The 25771-nt window shown below is 43.0% G+C and overlaps 1 protein-coding gene across 2 annotated transcripts in view; it reads right to left on the bottom strand.

Moving 5' to 3' along the window:
* slc39a11 (solute carrier family 39, member 11) overlaps nt 1-25771 on the bottom strand; it is a 136859-nt gene that overhangs the window by 8329 nt on the left and 102759 nt on the right. For both annotated transcript variants that reach the window (XM_071907456.2, XM_071907457.2), the window contains exon 6: nt 9599-9766. In XM_071907456.2, the coding sequence (XP_071763557.2) occupies nt 9599-9766 (168 nt within the window). The remainder of the gene's footprint in view (nt 1-9598; nt 9767-25771) is intronic.

Raw genomic sequence — 25771 nt, 5'->3', positions numbered from 1 at the left:
GGGTGTTAATTGGGTTTGTTCTCTCCTCTAAAAGCGAGCAGAAACAGACAGAAACGGGGCAGAAACGTCACAACAAAGTTTGACAGGGAATCTGACTAAAGTCATAATGCCATAATAATGTTGCCACTGCTCCGTTGGGTTGCTGCTGTGTGTGTGTGTGTGTGTGTGTGTGTGTGTGTGGGGGTTGTCAGGCTCTGAAAGACATGACAGACTTTGAAGAAGTTTGAGTCGAGTCGTACTTTTGTCCCTGATTGGACGACGAAGGCTGGTGTGCGACGAGTCAAGAGCTCTCAGAGTCACAGAGTCTAGCTGAGTGCGATTTGAGTCCGAAAGATTACAAAAGGCTTCAAATCTGTCCTGCTGCGATGATGAGAGATGTTTCTTATTGCCATGCATTTGTGTGTGTGTGTGTGTGTGTGTGTGTGTGTCTCTTTTCACTCCCAGACGGAAACTCTAAGCGGGTACTGGAGAGGTGTGTGTGCTTCTTTCAGCCTGTGTCAGTCTGTGTGTTTCTGAGTGTGTGTGTGTGTGTGTGTGTGCTGGAGCGCAGCGGCTGGTCCTATCCAATTCCTGCTTAATGTTCTATGCTCTTTTAAGCGAGTCTGACGACACTGCTGCTGACAGCCCATTGTCACAGCAGACACTCGTTCCCGTCGCACTTCCCTTTAATCTCCTCGCCCCTCCGCTCCCCCCGCTCCGTCTCGCCTGCCGTCACTCCGCCGCCTCCCTCGCTTCTGGTTAGTCTGGCGCTCGGTGAGGGTTTAAGGGTATTTTAGTTCACGTTTAAGGTGATTTGAGTGACTGTTTTCATTTGTTTTGCGGTGAGACGTTTCATTAAATGACATCAAAGTCCCCTCTCTCCTGTCATCTCCCCTCATGCCTTTGTTTTCTCGCCCGCTCCTCCTCTATCAGATTTGGGAAGTTGACTTTTTCAAAATGTGCTCTATCACAAATTACCACTGAAGTAAGTCCCCTGCAATACTCAACTTCTGCAAAGTAATCTTCATTCCACTGTGGCCCTGATTTCAACGACTTTTCCACTTCAAATATCTCACAATCCGGTTAGAGAAGCGAGCTTGTGACTTGAATCCCGCATGGGAAAAGAAACATCTTGGAAGGGTAAGTGAACTCTCCCGTATCGTTTGAGCTTATCGTTACCCACAATGCATTTAGCCCCCTGCTGCTGCGCTGGAGCCGCTCAGTGGCCTGCAGTAAAGACTGTTGTTATACTGGGAAGCTGCCATGTGTGAATGTGTGTGACTGTGTGTATGTGAAGCAGGGCGCTGCTGAAAAATAGTCAAGTTTACCTAAAAAATAATAAATTACCTAAATAAATATAGGTTAAAAATGCCTCTTTACCCTTTCCTTTCCTTCCCTTTCCCCTTGCTCTACCCCTCCTTTCCCTTCCTTTCCTTTCCCTTCCCCTTCCTTTCTTTTCCTTTCGTTTCCTTTCCTTTCCCCCTTCCTTTTCTTTCCCTTCCCTTTCCCCTTGCTCTACCCCTCCTTTCCCTTCCCCTTCCTTTCATTTCCTTCCACTTTCCTTCCCCTTTCCTTTCCTTTTCCCCTTCCTTTCTTTTTCCTCTCCCCCTTCCTTTCCCTTCCTCTCCACCTCCCTTTCCTTTCCTTCCTGTGTTTGAGTAATCTTCAACTCTATTTCTAATAGTCTTCTCTTATTCTCTCCCTCTCTTCTCACCCACCCCAAACACTAGCAGTAGCCGCCAGCGAGCCTCGCTTCATCCATCACACTAACAGGAATCGAGCCTAATGGTGGGAGAAAAGGACAGCCATCAATCTCCTGCTCGCCCTGATAGACCAAGCTGCTGTCAGGCCCTGTCCCCACAGTGTCATGAAGCCTTCAGCGCCGCTTTGAAGATCGGTACATATTATGCAGCTGCTGTGTGTGTGTAGTTCAGTTGGGAAGAACGAGGCGTTAACACTGCCAGGGTTAGAGGTTCGCAAACTGATGTAATCATTGACAGGCAGATTTCTGTCCGCTGGGCTGTGTTGGAGCGACAACATGGTGGGCGAGGCAGAAGAACAAGACGGAGAAAACATAAGAAGATTAGTGCTACTTCATTGAAAAAACAAGAAACAGACTATACAGAATAAATTAAATGAGAAACTGACCTGGAAAACCTGCAGTAACCCCAACGTTATACCAGGCTTTCTCTTTGTTTTTGTAATCCTTTGATGAGTCTGTTTGGATGCTATTTTTCTCAAAAAATGTAGCAACATCTCTAATTGGCTAAACGGAGGGTGAAGGATCTGTCCATCAAGAAATGGTTCAATAGGGTTGAACTTTCTGTCCGTCAAAACGGATCGAAATCTGACGGAGCGTCATCAGTCCTGTCCAGACAACAGACAGCTGTCACTGGAAAAATGAATTGAAATGAATGTAGAAGGAGAGACTCAACGGATCAGTGAGGCCGCCGCCTAACACTGCCAGGGTCAGGGGTTCAATTCCCACTGTGGCTCAATGGATAGAGCAAGGCATTAACACTGCCAGGGGTTCAATTCCCACTGTGGCTCAATGGATAGAGCAAGGCATTAACACTGCCAGGGTCAGGGGTTCAATTCCCACTGTGGCTCAATGGATAGAGCAAGGCATTAACACTGCCAGGGGTTCAATTCCCACTGTGGCTCAATGGATAGAGCAAGGCATTAACACTGCCAGGGGTTCAATTCCCACTGTGGCTCAATGGATAGAGCAAGGCGTTAACACTGCTAGGGTCAGGGGTTCAATTCCCACTGTGGCTCAATGGATAGAGCAAGGCATTAACACTGCCAGGGGTTCAATTCCCACTGTGGCTCAATGGATAGAGCAAGGCATTAACACTGCCAGGGGTTCAATTCCCACTGTGGCTCAATAGATAGAGCAAGGCATTAACACTGTCAGGGTTAAGGGTTCAATTCCCACTGTGGCTCAATAGATAGAGCAAGGCATTAACACTGCCAGGGTCAGGGGTTCAATTCCCACTGTGGCTCAATAGATAGAGCAAGGCATTAACACTGCCAGGGTCAGGGGTTCAATTCCCACTGTGGCTCAATAGATAGAGCAAGGCATTAACACTGCCAGGGTTAAGGGTTCAATTCCCACTGTGGCTCAATGGATAGAGCAAGGCATTAACACTGCCAGGGTTAGGGGTTCAATTCCCACTGTGGCTCAATAGATAGAGCAAGGCATTAACACTGCCAGGGTCAAGGGTTCAATTCCCACTGTGGCTCAATAGATAGAGCAAGGCATTAACACTGCCAGGGGTTCAATTCCCACTGTGGCTCAATGGATAGAGCAAGGCATTAACACTGCCAGGGTTAGGGGTTCAATTCCCACTGTGGCTCAATAGATAGAGCAAGGCATTAACACTGCCAGGGTTAGGGGTTCAATTCCCACTGTGGCTCAATAGATAGAGCAAGGCATTAACACTGCCAGGGTCAGGGGTTCAATTCCCACTGTGGCTCAATGGATAGAGCAAGGCATTAACACTGCCAGGGTTAGGGGTTCAATTCCCACTGTGGCTCAATAGATAGAGCAAGGCATTAACACTGCCAGGGGTTCAATTCCCACTGTGGCTCAATAGATAGAGCAAGGCATTAACACTGTCAGGGTTAAGGGTTCAATTCCCACTGTGGCTCAATAGATAGAGCAAGGCATTAACACTGCCAGGGTTAAGGGTTCAATTCCCACTGTGGCTCAATAGATAGAGCAAGGCATTAACACTGCCAGGGTTAAGGGTTCAATTCCCACTGTGGCAATATGCGCACCCATGGTACTGCAAGGTGTCTTGGGAAAAAAATGTAATTTCATAGTTGGATAATAACATGTTTCAGTGATATTACCTTTTCTAGCCATGGATGGCGTAACAAATTACCATTTTAATGTGAGTATTAAGCTGCACTTGGCAAGCTTTTATGTAAAAATGCACTTGTCTTATTGGCCTAAATCACAAAGTGGAGCTGCAACAGAGAAGAGCGTCCACCGGCCACTAAAAAGAAGAAAATGAAGTCCATGGAGTGTGCAGGTTACTGACTCCATGTTGCATTATTTCTGGGTAATGAAGCTCTTCAAACAGTTTCCTCTCACTCTCATTTGGGGCTGCCAATGCGCAAAATTGCCTAGTGCAGCTTTAATATTACAGTTACAGATGTTACTTTTCTTATCACTAAATATCAGATTGAAGATGACGCATCCAGCCTAAACCAGATAATGGTTTAGGTTGGATAGGGCAGTAAAGCTGATTTCCTCCCTGTGGAAGTACAGTACGCCCACTGCTTTGATTTTATCGAACAAAAGGAGGACGGGAAGTTGGACATCAGCGCTGCTCGGTTCGCCTGATCCTTCACACAGGAGAGGAAACTGAGTAATTCTGATAAAAGATTCACTGGAGCACACGGACAGTTTGGCCTTTTATTGAAGGTGCAGAGACCGTCGTATCGATGGCAAACTGTCCGTGTGCTGCAGTGAGGCTGTCTTCATATTAGCTGCTCTGTCTGAGAGGCACCGGACGGCCCGTTCTCCTCCAAACAAGAAGATGTGCGGTGGAACCTCCTTGTTGCTCTGAGTAATATTAGTAGTATTTTAATATATGTTGATGACTGTGTCATGATTGTTTTGTGATTGTCCTATTTGTCTTGTCGGTACACTGCACAAATGTAGGTCCTCGCAGAAAATATAGTAATTTGAATTGAATTTGAATAAGTAATATAACAGGTAGTGGAATGAATTACTTGAATTATTATAGAAAAATAAATAATATTACTTTGGAAATGAGCAACAGCAGCACTTGTTATAATGATACAGTACTGTCCTTTATAGACTTCTAAAAAATGAAATAATGACAAGTCTAGACATTTGTCTAGTATTATGAACGTTCATGTTTAATGTACCAAATCATAAGTGCACCCAACACACACACACACACACACACCTACACACACACACACACACACACACACACACACACACACACCAGTAGGCATGGCAACAGCTTCCACAGTCTCATAACTTCTCAGTCACACCTCCTGATGCAGCTCATGTAGCAACATGCCATCTACGCTTTCTGATCTCTCCGCTCCAATATTGCTCAAATCAGGGGATTGCCAGGGTAGATTGACACACACACACACACACTCTCTCACACACACACTCTCATCAGATGGTCGGGTAATGAGTTAGCAAGAAAAAAGGGAGGCGAGCTCAGAAGAAACCTATTAGGTTCGACAAACAGCCAAAGAGGTTGCAGCAGAGGCTCAGTCAAGGGCAGAGTTAATGTTCCAAGGGTGTCTCTTAATCAAGGCCTGCACACAACCTCCATCAAATAAATATGGCTTTGGGAATCGTGCCTTGTTTCACTGATGTATTTGTATGCAGATGTTGCCAATGCAGGAGTCTCATGTTTAAAGTGCCCACTTGCTGAAAAACTGCTGCACTTGTGCCCCGTCTTCAAGAGGATTTTTGGGTTTTTTTCATTTTCTCAGGGATGGTCTTGTAAGAAATTGGTTGAGAGATAATTAGAGTTTTGCTTTACAATATACTAATTTGGTTCTAGGGTATAGCATTCAAGAGAGATGTGTCTTCAGCACTAATGCAGGATAGATGTAGGACAAATGCATGAAATGTATTCATTTACAATGGCTAGTACTAAAGGAAACGCAAGATGACTAAACCTAGATGTCTTTTTCCAAGCGAATAGGTAAGAGAGCATTAGCATTTTCATTCTTCAAGGCGTATATCAATACCTATCTATACTGAACAATATAAATGCAACATGTGAAGTTTTAGTCCCATGTTTCAAGAGTAAAAATATCCCATAATTTTTCCATGAAATGATTTATTTCTCTCAAATCTTGTGCACAACTTTGTTTACATCGCTGATGCTGAGCGTTTCTCCTTTGTCCAGAATTTCTTTCAGTTGAATTCAATTTCAATTGCATATTACGTTTATATTTTTGTTCAGTATATGTAAGTACATATCAATGAAAAATAGGGTTGGTTGCTCTATGGACAATAGAGTCTTCATATCATGAGGAAGAAAAGGTCCAGTGCACTCCAAAATATGTTAAAAAGCCTTTAATCTAGGCTTCCTTACCCTGATGAAGGCTGTGGGACTGAAACGTAATGAAGTCAAACAGAATAAATTGTTTTTTTTATTTTGGAGTGCCGTGGATCTCTTTTTCCTCAAGGCTACATCTCAGTTTTGGGGGAAAAAAAAAACATTTCCTCATGTTTATCACTCAATATTTCAAAAACTGTCATCAAAACTGTTTCTAATTTGCAAGCGAAGACGAAGCGATGACAAATATCATGAAGAACAATCGCTGGTGAGCTGTGCTTTCATGCCAGCAAGCGTGAAAGTAGGGGTGGGTGTCCGTTTTTGCTGCCCAGTTGCTCTGCTAATAAAAACCCAAAGATATGTGAAAAAGCAACCGTTGCCAAAGTCACTTCAAAGCGACACAGAGCATCGCCCCAGCGGCAGACCGGCAGCCAACCGGGAGGCGTTTGATTTGGCGCGTTGTGCCACAAAGCAGAGCTGGAGGCTGCTTCATGTTTGGACTTTGATGCAATAAAGCCAGCTGGTCAAAAAACCTGCATGGCGCTTGTCCCCTCTCTCCCATGTGGTTTAGTAGTGCTTTGCATGTGAAGTGTGTCTATTTGTGTGTGTGTGTGTGTGGTTTGTGTACAGATTCGGTGTTAACGCCTTCATCTGGTTCCAAACATGCCATTTGTGAATAGTGTTGAAGAGTTGTTGAGGAAACGGTCTCATGAGTAATGCATGAACATGAAACACACACCCTCCTTTCAATCAGTCAGCCTCTGGAGCCAGTAAACAGAGAGAGAGCTGCTGTGGAGAGAGAGGGTGACAGGATTACAGCTGTGCAGATTGGAGTTTTAGTTATACAAACGTTTTTTTTGGAGGCAGAGCTGCTCTGGATGCAGAAATAATCTCATTGGTTGAGTTAAACCTTAGTGGGCGGAGCCAAAGAACTACGTTTTTTCAGAGCGGAAGTTAGCTAACTGACAATCTTGAATGGAAAAGAAGGAAATCTGGGGAAAATATATAGGAAAAAAATCAAAATGCCATTCATGATGTTGGATGGTCAGCAGCTAGCTACCTAGCTTACCTAGATAACTATAAGATAGCGTAGCTAATTTAAACTGGAAAGGTAAGCTAGGCTAACTAGCTAACCTAGATAACTTAGTAGACTGCATTTAGTTAATAGCAAGAGCGCTAGGCTTCATAATGTTAGCCTTCTCCTCTTATCTCTTGCCTTTTTCACTGGGCTTCAGTCTAACTTACTTATAGAAAAATGTTATTTCTTTGGCTCCGCCCACTGAGGTTTAACTCAACCAATGGGATTATTTCTACCTCCAGAGCAGCTCTGCTTCTGAGAAAGTTTTGTGTAACTAAAACTGCAATCTGCTTCAGTTTCTTGGCCGCTGCGCAAAAATAAAAACAAAGGATAAATCATTCTGTTGTGTAAAAGTCAATCACCTGGCAGCTCGATGTCTGGCAGCTCTGAGATCTGACTTCTGTTCCCCTGAGCCGGACTGGACTTTCAGATATGTCATAGAAAACCAATTCAGCTCGTTATGTCGTGGCGAGCGGGCGCCGCGCACGATCAATCCATCGCAGCGCTGTGCCTGGTTTGTCTCAACCTCTTTAATTAGATCCATTTGTACCTGAGATACTCGGTCGATCGCGAGTTTGAGAGCATTTCAGTCACAAGCTAATGAGTTCTGTGCTGAGCGATGTTCAGCCAGCGTTGCTTTGTTTTGTGTTTTGCTGATTGGAGTTGTGACTGGGTGGGAGGAGCTTCCTTAACGAGCTTACTGGAGCTCTCTGTGGTAAAAACACTATCTCTACCTACAAGTGCATGCTTATGTGCGTGTACATACTGTAGGTGTGTGTTCATCTATCTGTGTGTATCTGCACTCACTGGCCAAAATAATTGGAACACCAGTTTTCCATAAAACATAAAAGAGCTGTCACCTGTTTGTTAAGCATTATTATTTGATAATAATATGATTACCAGTCAATTAAAATAAGATCAGATAAGATTGCACTTTATTGATCCCCTTGAGGAAATTCAGGTGCCACAGCAGCAATTGGCGGACAATGTCAAGGAAGACAAGTAATAAAAGAAAATAGATTATTATGATTAATTGTCATGCTCAACAAACTGTCAACAAACTGAGCTATAATCTAAAAGTTGCACATGAATTGAAAGTCAAAAAACAGCATAGATAATCAGATTTAGAACAATAGAGTGCAGGTTTTGCTTAACAAACGTGACAGCTCTTATATTTTTTTTATCTTTTATTAGTGAGTGTATGTATGTATGTGTGCACGTGTGTGTGTCTATGTCTGCATGTGCACGCATGTCTGTGTGTGTGTAGATAAATATATAGGAGCATGTCAGTGCATGCATATGTTATAATTATGAGAAATATGGTGTATGCAGTGACCAGTAAACAATCTGCCCCATTAATGAATTGCCCTTCCACATCGTCCTGCACGGTGAATCATCGGAGCGCTCTCTGCTGAAGCCGCCGCCACCATTTACTTCCCTCCTCCTCGCTACACGTGTCCCTAATTCGCTTCTCTTGTCCGCACTTCCTGGAACAATCATTACGCACTATGAAAATAATGTTGCCGTTAGTCTAGCCTGATGGAACAAATGGAAATCAATCAGGGCCGACATGGAAAATCGTTCAAACATCTCAAACTCTATTTTCTTGTTAATTAAGAATGGTGTGCGTTGATGTGAGCAGATCGATGGCTGCTCGTGGCTAAACAGCCGGCTCACAACACATTTCACATTATATATATTTAATCAAACCGTATGGCAAGAGATGCAGGTACAGATGCACCAATGCTTGTTTTTCACCCATAATTCTGATTTTGAGGACTTTCTAGTATTGGCCCTTACTGAGTACTTATCCATTGTTAGCTGATAAGTGTTTTTCTTTGTATATACTGTGTGTCTGACAATGACAGACAATAAAAACAGTTTAGTTTGAGATGGGAAAGTGCAGCATGGCTCAGAAAATTGTGTGAGGAGGAAGAATAGGATGAAAAAAGAGGATCGAAAGGTTTGCTATGTGTTATATCAAAGGAGGAGATTTTGTCCCACTGTAGTCATTCTGTCGTCTAATTGGCCATTGGTTGTTTTCCATCTCTTTTTGTCATCCTGCATGAGTTATTTCTTGAAAAAGTACAGTGACAGCTGCTGTCTCCCCTTTGTCTCCCATCCTTTATTACAACTGCAGACATTTATTTCTTGAATGTTGCGTAGTTATTGTCGACTCAAAATAGTTTATAATAGTATACTGTCAAACAAAATATGGAACCAAAGTGCAGCAGTAGTTCAGCAAGGATGCAGTAAACAGTGGGCCTTCAACAGTGACTAAATCTGTATATTCCCATCTGCATCATCAGACAAATACTAATAATATGATTTGATCTTCAGTTAAACACTAAAGGTCTGAAGAAGCCATTTTATATGGTGGTGTTAATTTGCTGAAGAGCAGTGATGGGTTAAATTGGGTAAATGGGTAAAGTCAGTCAATTAGGATTTCTTTAGTCGCGGACGTTCTCACCTGGGATGTTGTGGATGGTGATGGCCAGGATGAGGAGGACGATGCGTCTCCAGCTGCTTGCTGTCTGGCCCGCCCCTTCCTGTTGTCTGCTTCCTGTTTCCTGTCCCTCTGAGCTGCCGGCCTGCGCTCCTCTCCTCCTCTGGTACACGTCGCCATTCTCGATCTTATCTGCACGACAGAGGAGAATAACATTAAAAACGAAACGATATTAGAGAACGTTCTGTAGCATTCACACGCAGATTATCAATACACATGATCTGATGTAAGTATCCTCCGTCCTTTTTAGGGTGAACAGCTACGTACAAACCTGGCTTTGGGTGTTAAGAGGAACGAGTGTAAGTGGGTGATGGGGATACGACATTGGTGCTTATCAAGTCAGAAAACAACAAAAAAACAACATCTAGAAACTATGGAAACAACACTTAATGGGGCAAAGATTAAGACTGTAACTGCCACATAGCAGAAAATGACCATAATATACAGTATCTGCAGGGGTTTGATAGGGTTGTTGATCAATACCAATGACACAACTTTCAAAACTCCCTTTCCAGCCCGTATTCCCTCCCCATCTGCTCACATTTTCACCTGCTCACCACTGGAGGAAGTCGCTGCTATAAGGTCACAAGACATTTCAATCTCAAGCCAGAAAAGCAAATGACACAGCAGTATTTGCATGGTGATTTATTACCTCTTCACTAGATGTTTCTGTTGGATCTCTGCTCTAATTGGCTAGCTTACTCATCTCGATTTCATTGTTTGTGTCAGTTACAGGCCACCGTACATCACAGATTACTTATTGCCCATGTGAGGATCAATCAGAATAATTCATTGCCCAAGAACAGGACGGCACACTTACAGCGAGGACTCCAAATCATTCTTTCATATTTATTAGCACAAGAACAAATACTTCAAAGGTGCATCCAGTGAAGCCTGATGAAGACAGTCAGTAATAAAACAATGGAGCTTTTTATGTCTATTCTGTGAAAAGTTTTGGCTCATCTTATCTAAGCCTGAATAACATCTGGCAGCACAGAACAAAACCCCTCAGATTCAATCAAGCATCAAGTAGCAAGCACTTGTCATGCAATCACCTGCCATTTTCTCTGCACAGTGAAAACTTCTGCACTCAGCACACAATCATCCAGCTGAGATTTGAATAAAAGTGGAACTTAAAAGATAAATAGGCCTATTATATATTAAATCAGATGCCTGTGCAGGCTGCCTCAAGTCTGATTAACAAGTCTGTCATCAAGTTTATATTCGCAGCCTGGGGGACGCAAAGCCACGTTTCTCATCTAAAATAAAAAATGTCCCGAGTTTCTCCCTATATCAATCCAATTATCAGTATTGCCATCTCTGTTAACGTCGTGGAAACAAAGTTAATGGCCCAAGACAATCTAATTAACGCAAACCCTCCGCTTGAACTTGCACAGACAATATTACATTTGCTTGACATTAAAAAATGTGAAATAATACAGAAAAAAACACATCATCAAACAACGGCAAATGATTGGCAAATTCAGCCCCGTGGGACTAACGAGCGAGTTAGGGCAATTAGATGACTAATTGGTGGAATGTTTGAATGTTTTATGTTTCTGTTCCCATGGGAGATTGCCTGCAGACAGGAGAGGCTGAGACGTTGAAGACATCATGTGATGCATTGGTAATTGTTTATATAACCTGGTCATCTCTCTCTCTCTCTCTCTCTCTCTCTCTCCTCTCATGGGAGGCCAAGGACACATTCACACCAAGCACGTTTGGAGCGGTTTATTTGTATTTATTCGCCGTTTATTACTGTGAAGTGTTTATTCCTTTAGTTGGGTTCGTTTGGGCAGGTGAGATTAACGGCATCTGAACTCTGGTGGCGCCAAATAACATCACTGAGACACCTGAAAATGCGAGTCTCATGCTTTGTCCACACTAATGTTGGATACATTTGAAAATTTAAAGTTTTCCGTCCACACTGAACCACCAAAAACGCATCATTTCCAGTCTTTCCGTCACCGGCATTTTTAAAAGGTTGTTGCTTACAGAGCGATCGTGAAGAACGAAGTCCGTTGGCAAGTTAAGTTTCCGAAACGATGCCTAAATCAAAAAGTGAAAAAGTGTCACGGTAGAGTTGTTCGTCTCTACGTTTGGGGCGGGCTCACCAACAATCACCGACAGATAAACTGTTCATCTCTATCACGTTTTTTCCACTTTTCTCCCATCTTTACTCCTTACCTCCCTGCAATCTGTCCATCCTAAACACCATCTGCCTCCATCTCTCTCTCTCTCTCTCTCTCTCTCTCTCTCTGTCACATACATTCTCACACACAAGCGATTGACCTCAATTACTGCAGTCTAAGTGTCTCAGCTGTAAACTGGGAATTATCTGGTGTGTAAAGGTCAAACAGTTCAGACTTTCGGCTGCGGTTCCCTCCTCAGGCAGCCGGCATTATCAAAAAGGCCAGAAGCCCCGAGTCAATTTCACTTCAACTGAAGTCTCCATTGAAGCCATTTAACCGTAACAAAGAGCTGTACATTGTTATGGTTAAATGTATTGTACATATGTCATGCACGTCATCCCAGTTTCCCCATCTACATACACAGGCTCATACAACAAAGCGTGCGTGTGAAATCGTACACTCTTGTCAAACACACCAGGCTTACACGAAATCTTTTCTTTTCTGTATATTGTACCGAATGTACAAAATGGTGATATGCATTGTGATATATAAGGTGTGTCAAGCAAGGTGGAGATTGAGCCTGAGCAGAGAGGCAGAGAGACCGATCCATCCGGATAAATGAGCCCGTGGAGCGAAGCAGGAAGACACACGTCTGTCCCGAAAAGGTTATTTCCATATCGACTGTTGTGGACTTAACGGTGATTTCAGCGCTGGTCGTGCATAATTTGTGCTGGCTCGCTTATTGATTCGGTGCCAAATAAACACTGCAGACAAGAACCAGAACTCCATCTCCGGTGTCCTTCCCACCGACCTCTTAACACCGTCACATATGGAAACAGCTTTTTCACATATTAAAAAAAAAAAAAAAGTTCAGGTCTGTTTTTCTTCTGGGAGCACCTTTTCCCTCTGATGTAAAAAAATCGCAGCTTCTTGCGATTTGGAAATTGCAGTGGTCAATATTGTGATTAGGGCTGTACCGAATGTCATTTTTTTACATTCGAAGCTTCTATTGAGGTTTTCGAATGAAGCTTCGAATGCCCTGCCGTCATATTTTATGACGTCATCATAAAAAAAATTAAAAAAAATCCTTGAACAAAATCCTCAATTTGAATAAAGTGATTCATCGGATTAAATATGAGTTAGTCTTTTTTTTATTAAATCAACTTTCTTTCTTTTCTCATTCGAATGTTGATTTAAAATTCTAATGTCAACGTTATGAATGAAGCTTCGAACTATTCGGTACAGCCCTAATTGTGATTTTGACTTTATCACGATTACTTGTGCAGCCGTCTCACACATACATGTGCACATGTGAACACACGTTATCAGCTGGTACAGGCATGCACAGCAACATGGGAAATCTGATTTTCCAGTCCAGATGATGGCACTTGTAAATACACACACCACCAACTGCAATAACAATATAACTTAATTTATATAGCACTTTTCTAAACAAAGTTACAAAGTGCTTTACATAAAAAAATAAGAGACAAGAATAATTACACTATAACAATAAAACACAACCAGAGATAAGCGATGCAAAAATATATCGAATACAGGAGGCAAATAATCAATAAAATAATAATAATAATAAAAACCAATAAAACCATTAAAACAAAGATAAAACAGGGTAATAAATCAATAAATCAATAAAACGATGGGAAGGCCTTCGTATAAAAGTTTTAAGAAGTGATGTAAAGGAAGATACTGATTTAGCTTCTTCACACAGATATCTTGCCACTAACCCACTTTGCTGCTGCACATAGCTATTTCTTGAATGTTATAGGGTAAAAAGAGGCAAAATTAGCATAATGTAATGCAAAAATGTAGTGTGTCGACCACATGGTTATCAGACCGTTCCTTGTAACTTTTGACTGAAAATCAAGAGCAAATCTTGATTTTTCCAACCAGATCGTCTTGTGGATTGGGGCAAAAGTGTGAACGTGGCTCAGCAAACATTTAATAAAAAGTCGGGCGAGGACCGGAGAACATCAAAGACATAACTCATGAAGAAACTAGCTACACATTAACAAGGCAGAAGTTCAGCTATAAACCATTAAAAAGCCCCTCTCTTTACAATTAGGCTTGTATACTTCAAAGAGAAACGGGTCAATCAGCCTTCCATTACGGCGGTGGAATGGTGTGTGTGTGTGTGTGTATGTATGTGCTTGCGTGTTTGTTTGTCTAAGCATGTGTGCGGAAGCTTGTGTATGTGTGTGTGTGTGTGTGTGTGTGTAATGGGAAGGAGTAACTGGGCGGCACTTGAATCACACACTCTCTTCATACACAAGTGCAGTAGCCAGTAGGTGCCTTCATTAGCTCATTGTTGCCGGCATTTCATTCTCTGCTTTGATTTAGCTGAGAGAGAGAGAGAGAGAGAGAGAGAGAGAGAGAGAGAGAGCAAAGCCTTTCTACAGAGAGGAACAGAAATGACACCGACAGGCCTCGCTGCCAAAGATAAAATATAAGATGAAAGCTTAATGATCCCCAAGGGGAAACTGGACCATTGTTGCTGCGGTACTGTGCCAGTCTACTGAGCCGCTGATAAGAGGTGGAAACAGCAAAGTGTGTGAGCAAAGTTCTTCCACAAAAATAGTGAAAAACACAATGGATCTTTCTCAATATACGGAAGGAACAGCTGCTGTGATACTGTGATATCCTAATAAATAAATTAGAAATCAATCAATAAATGAATGTGTTCTTGTGCGTTCAGCCTCTCGGCCTCCTCTGATTATCAGATGAAACAACCTGGAAAAGGGAAAATCATTCTTCGGTTGAGAACTGTTCACTCGCAAGCCGAAAAGGTTTCAGAACCGCCGGTCTACAGAACAGAGCCGGCTGGAACAGACGGGGGAACGAAACAGCTTCTGCGTCTTAATCGATCTCGCAATCACAACCGCACAGCCCGTCTCGCACTGTAAGGATGCTTCTGTGATCATGCTCGAGCTCGTTTTCTTTATCCGTTCTCTCCAAGACGACTCGGGAAGGTCTTTCTCCACGACGACGCGAGAATCGACCTGGCATTCTTGGATTTCAGATCCAGCTAATGAACCAGAACCAGCTTAGCGCCAGCTGTGAGCATCTTGGTAAACAAGCCGCCTAGATCAGTGGTTTTCAATCATGTGCCGCTGTGGCCCGGCGGTCTGCAGGTTTTCACTCCAGCCAAACCCCACAGCAGCCGATCCCACTGATCAGCACACCTTCAACCGGAGAGGAGGAACCAGTCGGTGAAATCAGCTGCTGTGGTGTTTCTACATCACTGCAAAGACAAGAGAGACGATACTGACGATCCGCTGCAGCTGACTGACCAAGCAACACAAACAAAGGCACACAAACAACAGTCACCTGAGACCTGACAAAATAACAATGAAAAATAAAATAAAATCACTAATAAACAACTAATGTTACTGCTAATATACACAAGGCCTGTCACACTAATGCTACATCCTCAGCAAAAGGATTAAGGCCACTTATGACAAAGAAGTCTACGCAAAACCTAAATCTGAAAACATCTGGAAAAATTAGATTATGTTCCTGTATTGCTTACAGTTTGTATATGTGTTTGTTTTTTTTTGGTGTAGTCTTGGTTGAGATGTACTAGTGGTGTGTTTTGTACCGATAGCAATGTAAGAATGATCTCACCGTGCTAATCATGAATTGAAGAGAGAGAGAGAGAGAGAGAGAGAGAGAGAGAGAGAGTGGGAGAGAGGGAGAGAGAGAGGGAGAGAGGGAGAGAGAGTGGGAGAGAGGGAGAGAAAGAGAGAGAGAGAGAGAGTGGGAGAGAGAGAGAGAGAGAGAGAGAGGGAGAGAGGGAGAGAGAGAGAGTGGGAGAGAGAGGGAGAGTGGGAGAGACAGAGAGAGAGAGAGAGAGAGAAAAAAGGCACTCACCAATTAGCATAGATTGTCCTTCTACATGAGATGTTACATTACTTATTTTCAATCATGAATAGCATAAGAATGATGCTTGTGTGTGTGTGTGTGTGTGTGTGTGTGTGTGCGCGCATGTATGTGTGTGTATTTGCACACATGCATGACCATGAGCCTGGCTTGTCTCTTGTTTGCAGCGTTGTAGTTGAACAGAAACATGACTAAACCCTTTAGCCTTGTATTCTTGACGGCAAAAACAAACAAAAGGACAAAAACATGAGAAATGGGATGAAATGAAAAGGCAGAGCGCAGCTGTAACGAAGGCAAGTGGTTAACGAGGCGCTGCAGCCTGGCAGGTGGCGACCGAGGCCGGGAGGATTGTCTTTGGACACTGAGGGAACGAGACGCAACACTCACATTAAATATCAACAGGAGCTGATGCTCAAAGTGAAAGTAAATGAAACCCAGGCAGCACAAACTGAGCCGTCATGCAGTCTCACGTCCTGATATGAACAGACGCTTTCAGGGTCCAGGGTCGAGGAACGGTTTAACTGGGCCTACAAATTAACGTGGGCTGGTAGTAATGCAGGTTTCAAATGAACTAGGGGGCCATTTGCAGCAGCACAAGAGATTCAGGTCTAGTCCACACTAATCCGGGTAAATTTGAAAATGCATCTTCCATCCACACTAAGCCGGCGTTTTCCACCGGTGAAAACGGAGCTTTCCGGGAAAAAGCTCTCCTAAGTGAATGGAATTGAAAATGCTGGTTTTGTTTTGTAGTGCGGATGGGAAAAAAAACGCTGACGTGATTGTCATGTGATGTCAGGTGCATCACTGTCATGTGATCCGTCCAGGCTGAATCAGCTTAGAGACGAACAACTCTACTGTGACACTTTTTCACTTTTTGACTTTGGCATTTTTTTCGGAAATTTAACTTGCTAAAGGACTTTGTTGTTAACGATCGCTCTGTAAACAACAACGTTTTAAAAATGGCGGTGGTGGAAAGCCGGCGGAAATGGCATAAAGCAAAATGATGCGCTTTTCGTGGTTCAGTGTGGACAGGGGACTTTTTGAAAATGCTGGCGTGGACGGAAAACTATTGACATGAAAACGTTGTTTTTTTAAATTTATCATCGCATTAGTGTGGACTGAGCCTCAGCGTCCATGCAGGGGAAACATGAGACACACAACGCTGCTAGCAGGACGCTATAGGAAGTCCAGCTGCTGAGGGACGACTGTAATTATAAAGTGATGTACTGGAGACTGATGCTGCGTTCATGACACAGCGGAAGAAGCAGAAAAACAGAATCACATCTTGTTGCTACCTGAAAGCGTTCATGTGCTTAACGTGTAGCGCCCACATCCAAAATCATTCTAATTCATGAACTGAAAATAAACTGAAAACGAACTACAGCAGATATTGCTCGCTTTCTCCTTCTGACTGTATTAGTTTGAATATAAAGTTTTTTATTACTTTGACTGCTGAAACTGGATTCCCGGCTGTGTTACAGCTTGTGTTGACACACTTCCACAATTCATGATGCCAAATGGGAAAAATTCCCACATGTCCTACCTGTAATCACCACTAGAAGGTTGGGGTGAGCGTTTTTTCCCCAGTCAGCGGCTCGTATTTACAGTAAATCCGATATGACCATGAATGCGTCATTAACAATCTGGTCTGGTTTTGCATGTCTTACACACTCAGAAAGGGGAAGAGAGGCACACACACACACACACACACACACACACACCCATGGGAGCTTATTTGCCAGTCTCCTCCACACACAACTAGCTGGGCAGTGTGTTACTTTGATTGACAGGTGGGTGGGAACACTTGAGAGAGGTGATTAACGCTTCGCACTGGAGTCTCCCACTGATCGCACTGACCTTGAAGACACACACACACACACACACACACACACACATACACATTTTCCTCCAAAATGAGATATCTACCATTCATAAAACATGACATCTACTCTGACAAAATGATTGCTGCCGTGAAAGTAAAACTCACCATAAAATATAATATATAATAGTTGTTAGTTATCTTGAGGCTTTTACTTAAAAAATAACAACATCTCCTGGGTTTTTAAAATCAAAATCTCTCTCTCTGTCTGTCTCTCCCTCTCTCTCACACACACACACACACTCTCACCGTCTCTCTCACACACTCTCTGACTCTGACTCTTCCTTCCCTCATCTCTAACCTTCGCAGCAGCAATCAGACTCAAATCTCTGTCCTCCGCTCTCCTCCATTTCCTCTGTCTGTCTGTGCTGATTGTGATTTCTACCGCCAAAAAACCCCAAAGTAACCCCGTTCATTTCTCTTCTTGTTATTGACCTGCTGATCCTGAATCACCCTCTTCTCCACTCCGCTGCTCGGCTGTAATGACCCTCCTCATCCTCATCCTCATCCTCATCCTCTTCTTCTTTCTTTGTCCTTTCTCTCTCAACACCAGAGCCAGATGTGATGTAGGGCATCACACTGTTCTAATTTCAGTAATCAAAATGTGTTGCATGTTTACAACCTATGCTCACCTGCTCATTACGCGCTGGTGTTCATTATGCGTTTTTCAAGCTTTAATAGATATTTTGATGTTGCACAAGTAAAGATGCTTCCAATCCCTTTATTTTGATTAGATCCTGCATCACTTTGGGAACACTTGGAAATCGCATTATAGTTACTAATCCAGCAGATAGGTCGTTGCTTGTGTTACACATATTCCATCTGAATTATGTGGATTCACATTTTCAGTATTTATTATTTCATCTCTATCAGCGTAACGTTGAAGCTCAGCCTGTCCCGTTCTTTCTCTCTGTTCCCGTTTACACCTGTAAGCTTGAGACTGACGAGAGACGAGAAAGAGACGAGAAAAGGACGGTAGCTTTTGATGGATGGAGGTATTCACTTACTTTGAATACTTTGAATCTGTTGCACGTAAGGACAAGAGTCTTACTGTGAAGCGATGGTTAAGCTTGAGAAAATAACAGCTAAAGACAAGGAGATGTTAGAGAACCATCAAGAGAAATGGGAGAAACTGTGTACTTTAGAACAATGGCCTTGATAGATCAATACAGCTGTTGATGATAAAATCGTCTATTAGTCCAACAGCGGTTCTATAATTGGTTTTCTCCTGTTACTGTTGTTGTTGTTTTTGATGGTGTTGTTGTGTTGTGATTATGTTTGTTTTCATTTAATTTCTGTGTACTTGGTATTTGACGTGTTTATGTTTGATGTGCATGTGGGTTTCTAGAGAGGTTTTGGTTCGGTCTATATAGTCTTCTTTCTTGTCACATTACATTTTGTGTATGAGTGTGTAAGGGTTTTTGGATCAGCGGCCGTAGTCTAGATATACTGATTCAAGTGTTGTTGGTATTTATATATTATTTCAGAAATGGAAGTATTTGAATTAAAAGGATGTGTTAGTGAAAGAAAAACACAGAAGTAATGAGAAGTTTGCTTGCTTTTCCCAGAGTATAATCAGAAAAGTAATTAATTACTGTTAAGAGAAATAACAAGCAATGTGTGCTCTGTTACTTTTTCTTGCACACACACACACACACAAAACAAAATCTTTCATCCAAATTCCAAAATTCACCAGCCGTTCTCCTTATTTCAGCAGCCAAATTTGTTACTCAGACAGTCTGGTGGCTGGGCGTTCATTTCCCATCCTGCATAGAGGCACATGTGTGCATGAAGACGTACTGCCATGTGCTCTCTCTCTCTCTCTCTCTCTCACACACACACACACACTAATGCAAGCCCACTTAACACATCAGACATCACACACACCCTCAACTTCCACCTGTTGCCTCTCACCACCTCACACACACACACACATTAGCAGCAGCCGCTCCAGCAAGCCGCTATCACGCCATTCAAATAATAAACAGCGACCAGTACAACTATGATCCATCTACTGCTTTTAGCACACAGCTACAAATGAGTCCTGCACTAACTACCGCTCACATCCACCGGCTGAAGCAGGGGTGCGGTTGCCTTGACGACCACGAGAGGATGATACACAGGCACATTACAGCACACCGTCTCCAGAAGGTTCAACGGTAACAGCAGACAGTAAAGTGGTGTGACGAAGGTGACGGGTCGGCTCGTAACTTTTTTTATGGCAAGTTGACTTTTAAGTATTTTAAAATGTTTTTGGGATAGTATGTTTTATTCTGTAGTTTTTACAACTTCCTGTTTAGAGCTTTTATTTTGAAATTGATGGGTAGGACGTACAAGTTAGGGGACTTCATCACTGCTGCTCCCTCCGTCTTCATGTTTTGGTTGTAGGTTAGCCTTTCAAAACTTGATTTTGTATTAAGTGTGGATTAAGTAACACAATAGTGCGTCAACCGAAGAACTCTGTAGTTAGCATGAGCAGCGATAGCAATAGAAAAGAGCGCCACCTACAGAAACTCCAACTGCATCAACAGAAAATCCAAGCTCCGCCCACACTGTTTGATTGACAGGTGATCTCTGGGAAGTGCAGAGCAGAATCGGACGTCACGGTTACATGGTCCACGTCTTAGACCAGTGGTTCTCAAATTGGGGGTCATGACCTACTAGGGGGTCGCGAGATAATTTACGGGATAGGAAAAAAAACATATTGCTACTACACTATTATCATGTGTAATTTGTCTGATTTTACTCTAGTTTTTGCTTTTTTTCTTGTGAAACATGGAGCAGCTTTCCGCGTCTCGGCCTCCTCTGATAATCAAATGAAACAACCTGAAAAGGGAAAATCGTTCTTCGGTTGAACTCTTCAAAACTCTTCAAACTGACAATCTTCCAGTCACACGCCTGCGTCTCCAACCTCCAAGGCAGCGCTGCCAATATGTTTAACACAAAATAAAAAATCAGTATCTGAACATGGACGGTTCTCTTTCTCGATCCGTAGGCTAGCATTACTGAAAAACGTTAACGGAAAAAGGTACGATGCGGGAAAAATGAATCACTTCATGTTTTTTTTTTGACAACCGCCATTTATTATCATTAGGCAGGCGGTGGCAAGGCGCTGATTGCTGACATTATCAGCGGTAGAAGAGCTAATGGGCCTTTACAGGGTCTGGATGGTGCTGTTCAGACTCTGTCAGTCTGAAGACGAGGTCTAAACTAAACAGAACAGAACAGAGGTGGAGGGAAGGAAGGAGGGAAGGAAGGAGGGAGGGAGGGGGGGAGAAAGAGGGAGGTAAAGTAGGGGGAAGGAAGGAGAGAATGAGGGAACAAGGAAGAGAGGAGGGAGGAGGGAAGAAGGAGATAAAGCAAGGGAAGGGAGTTGGGAAGGAGGGAGAGAGGGAGGGAAATGAGGAAGGAAGAAGGATATAAAGCAAGGGAAGGGAGTTGGAAAGGAGGGAGAGAGGGAGGAAAATGAGGAGGGACTAAAGGTGAGAGGAAGAGGGGTGAAGAAAGGAGGAAGGGAAAGAGGGAGGGAGGGGACAATGGAGCAAGAAAGATGGAGGGAAAGGAGGGAGAGAGGGAGGGAAACAACGAGGGACTGAGTGAGAGGAGGGAGGGAGAAAAAATACAAAGTTTGGAGAAAGAAATAGGGAGGGAGAAAGATGGAGACAGAATGATGGAGGGAAGGAGGGAGGGAGGGAAAGGAAGAGGGACTGAGGGGTGAAAAAAGGAGGGGAAGGAGAGAAAGATGGAAGGGAGGGGAGGAGGAAGCAGGGAGAGGAAAGCAGGAGGGGAAAAAGGGAAATGGAGGGAACACGGGAGCAAGAAAAACACAAGGAAAGAGGGAGAGAGAGGGAAGGGAAGGAAAAGAGGGAGGGAAAGAGAGGAAAATAAGGGAGAAAGAGGGAGAGAGAGCAAAAAGGAGAAGGTTGAAGAAAGGGGGACATAATGGGAAGGAAGGAGGGAGGTAAGGAGAAAGGGAGGGAGGGAGGGAGGGAGGGAGAAAGAGGGAGGTAAAGTAGGGGGAAGGAAGGAGAGAATGAGGGAACAAGGAAGAGAGGAGGGAGGAGGGAAGAAGGAGATAAAGCAAGGGAAGGGAGTTGGGAAAGAGGGAGGGAAATGAGGAGGGACTGAAGGTGAGAGGAAGAGGGGTGAAGAAAGGAGGAAGGGAAATAGGGAGGGAGGGGACAGTGGAGCAAGAAAGATGGAGGGAAAGGAGGGAGAGAGGGAGGGAAACGACGAGGGACTGAGTGAGAGGAGGGAGGGAGAAAAAATACAAAGTTTGGAGAAAGAAATAGGGAGGGCGACAGAAGGAGAAAGATGGAGACAGAATGATGGAGGGAAGGAGGGAGGGAGGGAAAGGAAGAGGGACTGAGGGGTGAAAAAAGGAGGGGAAAGAGAGAAAGATGGAAGGGAGGGGAGGAGGAAGCAGGGAGAGAAAGCAGGAGGGGAAAAAGGGAAATGGAGGGAACACGGGAGCAAGAAGAACACAAGGAAAGAGGGAGAGAGAGGGAGGGGAAGGAAAAGAGGGAAGGAAAGAGAGGAAAATAAGGGAGGAAGAGGGAGAGAGAGCAAAAAGGAGAAGGTTGAAGAAAGGGGGACATAATGGGAGGGAAGGAGGGAGGAAGGGAGCGAGGGAGAAAGAGGGAGTGATATTGAAGGAGGAAAGAGAATGAGTAACAGCAACATTACATGCAACCAACAGTAAAGAGGTCAAAGGTCAGAGCCACAACGCCCCAAAAACAGACGTAACCAAATATTCCTGTGACCTTTGAATGATCACGCATGATTTAGTAATGTTAAGAGATGTTGTCTCAGCCAACAAATTATTTCCCCCTCTGAAGCGCCGCATTGTCCCCGACTCAAACTCCTCTCTCGCCTTTTGTGTCCCGTTTTCTACATCTCTGAGTCCAAAGTAAACACTCTGATGGTGTGTGTGTGTGTGTGTGTGTGTGTGTGTGTGTGTGTGTGTGTGTGCTCGTGTACTTCTACTCTTATGAGTGCACGGCAACAAAAACGTCCTTCCTTAACAAGTAATTCAGACTCCTATCCACTCTTTAAATCTTGTGTTGAAACAGTTGAAATTCCACTTGTTTCCGACGTAGTTTCACTTGTTTCAGGAATTTTCCATAAACCAGGCAGAGTAACACAGATCAAACCACGAGTATCGAGAACTTGATCCAAGAAAATTCTTGAAACAAGCTGATTTGCATTGGAAACAAGTGAAATTATGTCGCTCCAGTGGCAGATTCCTTCACTAATTTTAAGAAATAGATATACTAGATTTAACAACTTTGCAAAAAAAGCAAAAATGACAGAAATCCTCCAAAGTGAGGATATTCTGCTCTAATTTGGGATTAAGGTTTGGTATTTGGGTTAGGACTAGAATCAGGGTTATGTTTATATTAGGGGGGAGGTTAAGGTAGTGGTAGTAGAAGTAGTAGTAGTAGTAGTAGCAACAGTAGGAGTAGTAGAAGTAGGTATATCAGTAGTACTAGTAATCGTAGTAGTAGTAGCTGAAGTGGTGGAGGTAGTTGAAATAGTAGTGGTAGTAGCAGTAGTAGGGATGCACCGATGCCACTTTTTCAATGCCGATACCGATTACGAGTATGAAAGTTTAAGTATCGGCCGATACTGAGTACCGATCCGATCCATTACTTTTACTGAAGGCTTACTTCCTTAGTTTGGGGTCAATGGACAAAATTATTGAGATAAAATCCTTGTTTTTCCCACTGTTTGAGAAATTCAGGCTTCTGTGTGCCACAAATGCATAAAATCAAGACAGTTTGCTTTTATTTCTTACATGTTACTCATGGCTTTCGGTATCAGATTTTAGTCTTGGGTAAAATCTCCGATACCGATATTCCATTTTAGCCTGGTATCGGCACCCTAAGCAGTAGTGGTATTAATAGCAGTAGTAGTCGTCATAGCTCTAGTAGTAATAGTAGTGGCAGTAGTAGCAGCAGCAGCAGTAGTAGACATTAAATCTACTCAATCAAATCATCCATGTTACAAATTGACAATGATGTATGTAAAGATGCACAGCTGACAATTCCACACTAGAACATATTAAGTAGAAATCTATGGATGAAAGTATGAGTTACGGCATTAACACTGTGCAGGATGGAAGCAGCAGCAGCAGTACAACTGACTGAGACAAAGAAGTATAGAAAATACCTGCAGTATGAATAAGTGACACATTCTATATATGGAAAATAAAAGGGATGGTGAGGGTTAAGGTCAGGAAATGAATGCAGTCAATGGAAGGTTTCTCACAAGTACAGTGACACGTGTGTGTGTGTGTGTGTGTGTGTGTAAAACACTGTTGACGCTGAATTGAACGGTTGAATGGTTGCTGAAGCGGTGCAACAGTGGCACACTCCTATAGAAACAATGACACTCTGAAATAGAGGTCTTAGCTAAAGCTTAGAGCTGAGCTACAGGTCAGCAAGACCGAATGAGTCAGACATACAGAGGGAGAGAGAGAGAGAGAGAGAGAGAGAGAGAGAGAGAGAGAGAAGGAAAACGAGCGATACAAAAAGGGAAAGGGAGAGAAAAACAGACGGTGACAGAGACAGAGAGAGAGAGAGAGAGAGAGAGAGAGAGAGAGAAGGAAAACGAGCGATACAAAAAGGGAAAGGGAGAGAAAAACAGACGGTGACAGCGAGAGAGAGAGAGAGAGAGAGAGAGAGAGAGAGAGAGAGAGAGAAGAGCAGATAGTGACGGAGCTGACAGGACAGATTGTGCTCCCACTGTGATGATGGATGATGGATACACACATTCACATCCCGAAAGAGTGCACAAAACATAAAAACATCAGGGAGACATTCTGTTAAAAAAAATGGTAAAAAAAAAAAAAAAAAAAATACCCATATTTTCAAAACCTCTCATACAAAAGCAGAAGATAAATTGCCCTTCTCACTAAGATAGAACGTGCAGAGTCGGCTGCTCATTATGCAGCAGGGATGAGTCATAAAATACAAACTTTTGCATATTCGCTCATGGGGAGCAATGCTGACTTTTCGTAATTTGGCTGGTAACATTTCTTAAAAGATTGAGCAACATCGTTAAATGCGCAATAAGTATGTTTTTTACTGCCCCATAACACAAAATGACCATAATATATCTGTGGGGCTGACAGGGTTGTTGATACCAATACCAATGAATCAATGATTAATTGGCCAGATGCTGAGATTTCTGGCTTTCAGAACTCACTTTCTGAGTTCATACTCTGTTTTGGAACAAAAACTCCTCGCTCATTAAAGTTTAAAGACACTCCCATGGACTCGCACTTCCCGACTGTGTAGCTCCCTGTCACAACAGCAGAAACAGAACATCAAATATACAGGAGTGGACAGAAGAGATGCAGCACTACATACATACTACATTCATTACATATTTACTAGAGATGGGACACTTTTATTCTACTGTAGTAATCACAAATGAGACGGCTTGCCCATTACAATTTCACAAGCTCTCCATCCAAATTATATTATTTGCACTTTGTAATGACATTTTTTAATTGTTGTTTACATTCTCGCAGCCAATGGCATCGCTAGAAAGATTTGAACATAATTCTGCACAGTCAGAGTTTGTTGTCATACCGTGGTTATATTGAATCGTGAACCTCATATCGCGTATCGTATCGTATCGTATCGTATCGTATCGTATCGTGGGATAAGCAGATCGTCCCATCCCTAATATTTACATATTTCTCCTCATCTGGTGGAATCGTCCCAAATCAAGCAGAGAGAGAGGGGTGCCACCTAAATGAAATTGCCCAGAGGGAGGACCAGGTGCAACACTCTCCCAGTGAAAAAAATATCTAAATTTAAATAGTTAATAATAACATTGAAAACATTACGTTTTGGTCCAAATTAAATAACTGCTAATATGATATAAATTGTTGTCATGGTGTATTTTTTAGTTACAATGAGATTATTACTATTAACTCACTAATGTTTAATAACCTGTTGATAACCTGATTAAGATTTCAATAAATTTATTTTGCTGCAGTTTTTCTCATGCCAGGAACAACCATTCAATTGAAAGCGAATTGAAAGAGACGGGATGTGACAGAAAGAAAGAAAGAAAGAAAGAGAGAGAGAGAGCGGGTGAGAGAAAGAGAGAAAGAAAGAGACAGACTAACAGTGTGTGAGAGAGAGAGAGAGACACTGACAGTAAGTGAAAGAGAACGAAGACAGGGAGCGAGAGAGACGGAGCGAGAGAGCCTGA

Source organism: Centroberyx gerrardi, chromosome 20, assembly GCF_048128805.1.
Source record: "Centroberyx gerrardi isolate f3 chromosome 20, fCenGer3.hap1.cur.20231027, whole genome shotgun sequence".
In the NCBI taxonomy this organism is placed as follows: domain Eukaryota; kingdom Metazoa; phylum Chordata; class Actinopteri; order Beryciformes; family Berycidae; genus Centroberyx; species Centroberyx gerrardi.
This window is presented reverse-complemented; position numbering and strand designations above follow the sequence as displayed.